The 8,716-nt window shown below is 58.9% G+C and overlaps 1 protein-coding gene across 1 annotated transcript in view; it reads left to right on the forward strand.

The window, feature by feature from the left end:
• Positions 1 to 8,716, forward strand: part of CRHR1 (corticotropin releasing hormone receptor 1) — a 43,447-nt gene extending 34,731 nt beyond the window's left edge. The window contains exons 5-13 of the mRNA XM_037070218.1: positions 3,363 to 3,469; positions 4,025 to 4,145; positions 4,355 to 4,508; positions 4,798 to 4,858; positions 7,006 to 7,078; positions 7,315 to 7,400; positions 7,595 to 7,730; positions 7,900 to 7,941; positions 8,507 to 8,716. Coding sequence (XP_036926113.1) covers positions 3,363 to 3,469; positions 4,025 to 4,145; positions 4,355 to 4,508; positions 4,798 to 4,858; positions 7,006 to 7,078; positions 7,315 to 7,400; positions 7,595 to 7,730; positions 7,900 to 7,941; positions 8,507 to 8,647 — 921 coding nt within the window. The 3' untranslated portion in view covers positions 8,648 to 8,716. The remainder of the gene's footprint in view (positions 1 to 3,362; positions 3,470 to 4,024; positions 4,146 to 4,354; positions 4,509 to 4,797; positions 4,859 to 7,005; positions 7,079 to 7,314; positions 7,401 to 7,594; positions 7,731 to 7,899; positions 7,942 to 8,506) is intronic.

Genomic DNA, 8,716 nt, shown 5'->3' on the forward strand with positions numbered 1-8,716 from the left:
CTGAGCAGGTCCCAGCTTCCTGGTCTGTCTGTAAAAGGGCCGGAAGTTACACGGTCTCTGCCTCCCGGTAGAGGAGGGCAGTACCTACTAGAGGAGGGTACCATTCCTGTCATCTCCCTTGAAGTCATGGGAGGTTGCAGCATACACCTGGGGGAGGGGTCATTGAGGAGGAGACCACAGATCACATGGCCACCCTTTCCTCTGGTTAGTGACTTGGTGGGGGCTGCCACTCACACACACCCCCACCCAGCCTGCCCTGCCTGGCTCTGTCTCCCATCCTTTTCCCAGCAGCCTCTCCCAGCCCTGTTGCCTAGCAGTCTGGGTGATCAATTAATTTAATATGTGAAAATGCCAGCCCCCAGCCTCGCCAGGCCCCTCCCCACTCCCAGGACTCCCTGGTCTCTGGGAGCTACTTCGAAGAGTAGAGTATCCAATTAACCAAGCACCCTGGTTTGATTTCTCAGCCCTGGGCCCTGGCTAAGCTCTAATTAAGCACCAGCCCCCAGGGGGATTGCAGATAATGGGTTGGCAGACCTGCAGCCTGTGAAATGAGACTTGTGAGGGCGCCCAGAGGCCAGATTCAAGGTGTGAGGGTGGGAGACCTGCCCATAGCCATCACCCCCAGGGGACAATCGTCCCCCCACCCCCGCCATTGGGGATCTCCCCAGAGGGCACTGACTCTTCAGCACCACGCTATGTTGGCCCCAGCTCCCGGCTCAGCAATGCCCCCACACAATCTCCTTCAGCTGTAGGGACACCCCCCCCTGCCCCAGACCCTCCCCCACCTCTGTGACACTTGCACGCACCCTGCTCCCTTCCACACACCCGGCCCCTCTGCCCAGGCTTCGCTGAGCACAGGGAGCCCACGCCTCTGCACAGCCTGGGAGGGCTCGCCTCAGGAAGACATGAGTGAGACTCCCCGGGGCTTGGATTCACCACTCACACGGCAGGTGTTTGGACCAGAACTTCTGAAATGCTTAGGGCTCATCTGGGCTTCTTGCTAAAATGAAGATTCCTGACTCAGTGGACCTGGGCGGGGCTTAAGATTCCACACTTCTTAAGGTTCCTGCAGTCTCCTGCGTGATGCAGGCGCTTCCTAATCTGGGGATCACACTCAGAGGAGCCAGGGGCCAGCTGAGGGAGAAGCTCCTCCGGAGGCCAGGTGGACAGGAAGGGTCACAGAGGGCGAGGTCAGGGCTGGGAGTGACCAGGGCTGGGAGGACCCGGGCTGGGGATCTTGGCAGGGCATCGAGGGCCGGGCAGTGGGGGCTGGGCCGGAGCACTCCTTGCGCCATCCTGAAAAGGCATCAAAGCAGCAAGTCTTTCACTGTTGCCATTCGGGACAGGGTGCAGCGTGCAGAGTCTGGTCACAGTTGGTGCGACACTGCTTACTGGGTTCCAGTCACTGAGGGTACAGTGAAGTGGTCTCCACCCAGTGCCCCACTGCTGCACCCTCCTTGGGATGCCTGAGGTGTCCATACTGGACAGGGACAGAGTGCTGGTCAGGTCTCCGGGCATGGTTGTGTTCATTTGTTTTTCTGGCATTTCAGCAGCTCCTGTGGTTTATGGTGGCTTTGAGAGGTCACTGGCTGTCTCGTGGGTGTCGTTAAGGTCTCTCGTAGTGTAACTCTGCGTATTTTAGGATGTTGCTGGCTGTTGTCTCTGGGTATCATTGACCACCTCTCAGGGTGTTGCTGACCTTCCCAAAGGGTATCCCTGGCCATCTCTTGAGTGTGGCTGGCTGTCTCTCCTGGTGACGGCTGGTCATCTCTTGAGGTAACACTGCCATCTGTCCAGCAGTCTTCTCAGGCTCTCTCTGCACTGTGACTGCTGCTGCCACCCCCACGCCCCAGCTGGCTTGCTTCTTCTCAGATCGCATCAGACCAATGTGGCAGCGGAGAGACAGGGCTGGGACCCAGCCTTGGCCTCCGACCCCAGGAACCATGCAGACGCTGCCCTGGAATGGTTTGTCCCAATCCTCCCCTTTCAGCCTCAGTGGAGAAGACCCCTCATGAGCCCCCACCCTCTCTGCAGAAGCCCAGGACCAAGAGAGTGCCTCTGTTTTCCATCCCTGCTAGTCCCCCAGGAAATACACCGTGGGGACAGGGGAAGGAGGGTCTTTAAGACCAAGCAGTACTGGATTCCACCTGCTGGCTGAGTGGCTTGAGCCGATTATGTGGCCTCTTCAACTGGAAAAACAGGGACAGAAGGACAGTCTCAGAGGGCAGTTGTGATAAAGAAAAGCAGTGACATCTGTAAAGCTCATGGCTCTGTGCCCAGCATACAGCAGGTGCTTAATACATGACTCATCTCACCCCAAACCAAACCACCTGGCACCGCCTGCTGTGGGGGTCAGCTCGGGGGTGGGCAGCTGACAGCAGGTAGGGGCCCCCTGCGTGCGGTGCTCATCTTGCCCACCTGGGCCTGCGAAAGAAGCAGTTCTCACACCATTCCAGGCTTCCGGGGTTGTCATCACCCGGGGGCTTCACAGTGTGGGTTCACGGAAAATCGAATAAAAGGTAACTAAGCACGAGCTCCGGCCAGGCCGGATGTGTGCATGGAGTCTCCGGACTTGGTGTCAGCTGCCAGGCGCTCAGAGACACCCCGCATGAGCACAGCGGGCTTCCTCTCCGTCTCTCTCCATTTACACCTCGTTGGGTCTCAGCCCCTAGGAGCCAGAGTCGCTAATGCATTTCCTGCCATGTTCCTGAAAGCCTCTGTCAGGAGCGCCAGCCCCTAAAGCAGTGCCTCTGAGGTCCTGGGGCCCTGGACCTCAGAGGTTCTGCAGTGAGGGTGCCCCTTCAGGAGGGGGCGGGGTGGGGCTCCTGTGCCTGCTGGGTGTCCTGCAGCCGCACATCCCTTGGGTGAGTGGGCTTGGGTCTCACTGTTCTCATTCGGGAAGATGGACAGGGCCTAACTTGATGGGCCATCAATATATGAAATGAATTAAGTAGTAACACTGGGGACTTTGTTATAGCCCTAAGGCAGGATCCTCTTCACTTCAAGCAGACCCCCTGAGCCAGGTGCAGGCCCTAGAAAGTGAATGATAGAACCTGAGAGAGTTTCTGTGATGTGTCGAGATTCTGGGGGTGCTAATCCATGGCAGCTCTTTCCCCTCGCTGACAGCAACAGGCTTCAGCTACGGCAGGAGGGATTCAGGGGTGATCCAGAAGCTGGTGGCTCCACCCAGAAATGGGGGGGTAGAAAGGAGTCCTGGAGGGTGGTGTCTGCACCCACCAGAGCCTGCGTGTCTGAACCGAAGGGACGCGGGAGTGTGAGAGCACACCTGTGAGCTGTGCCCACGTGGGCGCAGGGGTGGGGCTGTTCGGGAACCTCACCCCTGCCCCTCTCTCCGGCTGCAGAAGAAGAGCAAGGTGCACTACCATGTCGCTGTCATCATCAACTACCTGGGCCACTGCGTCTCCCTGGTGGCCCTCCTGGTGGCCTTTGTCCTCTTTCTGCGGCTCAGGTGAGAAGTCCCCAGCTCTAGGCCTGGGCCTGGAGCAGGATGGAGAAGTCAGAGGCAGGGGGCTGCTGGGGAGGGGGGTCCTGCCCCCCCACTTCAGTGGGAGGAGGTGACAGATATAGAGTCCCAGGTCTCTTGGCACCTCAGGCAGAGTCACTTCTGTCCCCCTGCATAGAACTGCTGGGGGCAGGCAAGAAGGATGGGGGATGGCCAAAGCATCAGGGCTGACAGCTGGGGGAGGCCTCCCACTGGAGGCCTTGCGCCTTCTGACCCTCAAACCCGGCGTCACAGGGAAGGCAGGAGCACCCACGGCAGAGGCGGCAGCCCTGGCCCTGGAGCATTGGCTGTGGCAGGTTCTGCCCCAGAGCTGAGGTTTGGGCAGGCCGGGGGGGGGGGGGGGGGGGGTGGCAAGGGTCTGCAGGACTTAGCTGGTCAGCCTCACTCTGAGGCTCAGTTTCCTCATCCACACACCTGGGCTGGAGTGGTGCTGGTGGCCTGCCCCTCATCCTCTCTCCCTGCCTCTTGCTCCTACCACTCACCCTCCCCTGCTGCCCCCAGGAGCATCCGGTGCCTCAGAAACATTATCCACTGGAACCTCATCACGGCCTTCATCCTACGCAATGCCACGTGGTTCGTGGTCCAGCTCACCATGAGCCCCGAAGTCCACCAGAGCAACGTGGTACATCCTGGAGGGGCGGGTCTGGGCAGAGGAGGAGTCTGGGAGGGGCTGCCCTGTTGGATGGTGGGCCAGGTCCAGGCCTTGGGGCCCACGGAACAGGCGTGGATCCCAGGGAGTGCCCCGTATTGCTGAGGGGAGGCCCCAGGCCCAGGGTGGGGTGCTGCTGCTGCCCCTGCTCATTCTCATCTCTGGTGGGGGTGGGGTGGCAGGGCTGGTGCAGGTTGGTGACAGCTGCCTACAACTACTTCCATGTGACCAACTTCTTCTGGATGTTTGGGGAGGGCTGCTACCTGCACACGGCCATCGTGCTCACGTACTCCACCGACCGGCTGCGCAAGTGGATGTTCATCTGCATCGGCTGGGGTGAGCAGGCCAGCCCCCACCTGCCCACCTACCCGCCCACCTACCCACCGGGCATGTCAGCTGGCTTCAGGGCCAGGTTGGGGTGGTGGCCTGTGCACCACAGCCCCCTGCCCCCACTAAGGGGTGGGGGCAGTGGGAACATCTTGAAGGAGGTGTGTTGGGTGAGTGGGTCCCAGCTGTACCCTGGGGACCCCTATCTACCTCCAGGCCCTGGGCTGCACTGGGGTCCTCACAGCCCCACTCCCCAGCCCCCACGGACTGGCTCTGTGACAGCCAGTCTCCTCCCCAGGTGTGCCTTTCCCCATCATCGTGGCCTGGGCCATTGGGAAGCTGTACTACGACAACGAGAAGTAAGTCACCTCCTTCCTTTCTCTGCCCTCAAGGCCCCCTGCACCCCAGGTCCAGGCTTTCAGCTCAGCTCTGCCTGACACCCCCCCAAGGGCCTTTAGCTGAGTCTCCTTCCCTGTCAGGGCCACAGGTTCTTTGTCTGTAACGAGAAGGCACTGGGCGCTGGGCTCACTCTGAGGCTCCTTGGTGGTGCCCAAGGTGGGACAGGATGGGTGGATCCAGGCCATGTTATCTGTCCTGGGCTCTGCCAACAGTCAGGGTCACATGAGGGCCACCTGCTGTCTGTGGAGCCAGACTTTCCAGAGTCTGAGCTGTGGCTCCATCAGTAAGTATGACCTTGGGTTGCTTACCACAGTGTGCCTTAGTTTCCTCACCTGTAAAGTGGGCGTCCTAATAATAGTGCCTCCCTCACAGGGTTATTGAGGGAGTGATGTGAGTTAATACATATTTATTTCAAATAGTGTCTGGCACATAGTAGATGCTTTAACAAATGTTTCCTATTAATTTTAAGAGTTGTTTTAACAAAGGATCCCACAGGCTTCATAGAAACTGATCCAGACGATCTCAGACACTCCTTCCAGCTCTGAAGTCCTGAGGTGTTTTACTAAACTGTAGTGCAGGTGTGTCCAGTGTTCCCATCTTGATCACTAGGTGGCGCTCCCAAAACAAGACTTCTGCTGCACTGGTCCTAGCCTTAACGCACACTAGAGCCACCCAGGAAGCTTTAAAAAGCACCAGTGCCCAAGCTTGATCTCCTGGCTTGGGTGTAATTGGTTCAGAGTGTGACGCGGGTGCCGGGCTGGTTTTTAACTGCCCAGGTTGATTCTGCGGTGCAGCTGAGATAGAGAACCGCTGAGACAGAGGCAGAGAAAGGGGACAAAGCCAGGGGACGTGCCAGGACCTTCTCCACTACAGTGGTTTCAGGAAGCCATTGTCTGGCTGGTGTTCCAGGCGGCCTCCATCAGTGACAGTCCCTCCCCACCATCACAGAGGGCAGCCACCACAACCTCCCTGGGATGGACAAGGGGCCTAAAAAAATTATGATCACATTTCTCAGGATGATCCCTCCTGACTCTGTTTGCACAGCGGATGGAGTACGGGCCCAGGCTGGGAGGAGAGGGCAGCAGGAGCATCATAAATCTTGGGCCATGGTGCCTGTACCTGTGCCTGCAGGTGTGCAGGTGTGAGTGTGAGTACTGGGTGGAAGAGGAAGAACAGGTTTCCCACAGCGGCCCAGTATACAACTTGGAGGGAAAAGGACGCCAAAGTTGGCATGAGTAACTCTGGAGCGCCACCTAGTGTTCAAGATGCTGCCACTGCGTCAGAAGGGATTCAGAGTCAAGGCCAAGGACTGGAGTTGACTCTAGACAGCTCATCTTTAGTCTGCACAGTATTATGTGAAAACTTGAATAAGCTGCCAGTCTTTAAAAAGTCAAGATTTTTCCACCTAAAAATCTCAGTGCTGGTGTATGGAAGCATTATGAGATCTAGACACTGCAGGTCTGCATGCCCACAGGGGCATCCAAATCCATCCATCCTCTAGGCACAAGGAGGTGGGACTTCCTATGGGTCCCGTCCCCGCCCACTCCCCAGATCTTTCCAGAGCTCCCACCCACTCCCCACACCACCCAGAGCTTGCTGGAGGGAGCTCAGGAAAATGCACAGCAAGCCTGCCTCCTGCAACAGGTGGAACCCATGGAATTCCTGCCTCAAGACTGCTCATGCTGCAATTGAACAGATTCAGAGGTTGCAGGCTGCTGGGTGCCCGCTACGTGACAGGGGCAAGGCACGGCACCTCCCATGGGCATGTGCCAGAGCCACGCGGGGACCGAGGGGAGCAGTGGTGTGTTGGGCCCATGCCTCTTCCATTCGGCTGTCTTTTCCATGGTCTCCCTGCCACACTGCCTGCTTCCTCACTTCGCCTGCTAGCTTTACATCTAACAACAGAGGGCTCTGTACATCCTGCAGATGGGATAACGGCGGCACTGGTGGGACCAAGTGGCTTGACTATTTGCTGGGGTTGGAATTGGGCACCCACAACCTGGTTTCAAGCCCCACCCTGCTTTGGCCAAGCACTGCCCTTCCCCCCCCCCCGGAGCCACTGAACTGAACTGACCCTCTGCTCTCCTCTCCACCTGTGGCCTTTTAGGTGCTGGTTTGGCAAAAGGCCTGGGGTTTATACCGACTACATCTATCAGGGTCCCATGATCTTGGTCCTGCTGGTAAGAACCTGGGTGGGGGGCAGGAGAGAGGGGGCACAATGTGGAGGGGCAACCAGTGCCTACTGGGGACCCAAAGGATCCCTCTGCCTGGAATGTTCGTGGGCTAGTGAAGATGGGGGAAGAACAGCAGGGGAGACCAAGACCAGACCTGAGATGGCCGAGCCCCTGACCTGTCCACTTGCCCCGGGCATCTTGCGCACACACACATGCCCATCCCGCTGTATGCTCCATTGCAGATCAATTTTATCTTCCTTTTCAACATCGTCCGCATCCTCATGACAAAACTTCGAGCGTCCACCACGTCTGAGACCATTCAATACAGGTAGTTGGTCCTGCCTCCCCCACCCCTGGGGGCTCCAGAGATCCCAGCCTCTGGCCCAGGGTCTCCCCCCAGGCCTGGCAGTCCCTCCTGAAACCCCAGCTCCCCTCGTCTCAGATGGTCCAGGACCTGCCACCCCCTCCCCCAGTCCCCTCTGGGGTGGGCTGTGACTCTGGGCCTCCCACCCCCCACCCCAGGAAGGCTGTGAAGGCCACTCTGGTGCTGCTTCCCCTCCTGGGCATCACGTACATGCTGTTCTTTGTGAACCCCGGGGAGGACGAGGTCTCCCGGGTTGTCTTCATCTACTTCAACTCCTTCCTGGAGTCCTTCCAGGTACAGACGCCTACTCCCTCTGCCCTGGCGGCCCCTCACCTCTGGGGGTGGGCGTTCTCCCAGGCTGGGGCCTGGAGGGGCAGGAGGCTGGGGAGGGAAGGGGGCTGCCCAGAAACTGGGTGGGGCCACACCTCGCACTCCCATGACCCGCCTCCTCCCTCTGCCCCAGGGTTTCTTCGTGTCTGTGTTCTACTGTTTCCTCAACAGCGAGGTGAGGACCCCAGGCTGGGGCTCAGGATGGCAGGAGGCCTTTTGGGCCCAGAGATGGTCTGTAGCCTCCCGATGCCCTCCACATGCCGGCCCTCCTCCCTGCCCCCAGGTTCCTATAGGAATGCACGGGGAGCCCAGGCTGTGCCTGCAAGCCTAGTCCTCTGCTCTCATAGGCAGTTGACGTCAAGGTGTAGGGGGTGCCAATCTGGGGCTTCAGTCTCATCCATGAGTCTGTGAAATGGGTTGTTAAAAACCAGGAAGCTGAGCCCTGGGGCAGGGGATGCATGTAGGTTGAAGGTAGGGGTTCTTCGTGGCAAAGGCACAGTTTGTGTGAATTAGAAAAAGGCACCCGTTCCTCAGGACACTGAAGAAACTGTCCCAACAAATACGCAAATCAACAATGTTGCACGGTGTTCTTTGGTGGCCTCTATACACCTCACACCTGTGCCCCACACCTGTGCACTGCTCACCTGTAGCTGCTGGCCTGTATAACCACTTATGGTGGGGAGGGAGGGAGGGTGGCCTGTGACTGGGCCCCAACACTGTGGTCTGCTCTGCGCCCACAGGTCCGCTCTGCCATCCGGAAGAGGTGGCACCGATGGCAGGACAAGCACTCCATCCGTGCCCGTGTGGCCCGCGCCATGTCCATCCCCACCTCCCCGACCCGGGTCAGCTTCCACAGCATCAAGCAGTCCACGGCCGTCTGAGCTGGAGGGCCACGGGGCAGCCCCGAGCTCTCCGGTGGAGAAGAGGGTGGCCAGGCTCAGCTGGCTGCC

This window comes from Sturnira hondurensis, unplaced genomic scaffold (assembly GCF_014824575.4).
Source record: "Sturnira hondurensis isolate 20B ecotype Veracruz unplaced genomic scaffold, ASM1482457v3 Scaffold0018728, whole genome shotgun sequence".
Classification (NCBI taxonomy): domain Eukaryota; kingdom Metazoa; phylum Chordata; class Mammalia; order Chiroptera; family Phyllostomidae; genus Sturnira; species Sturnira hondurensis.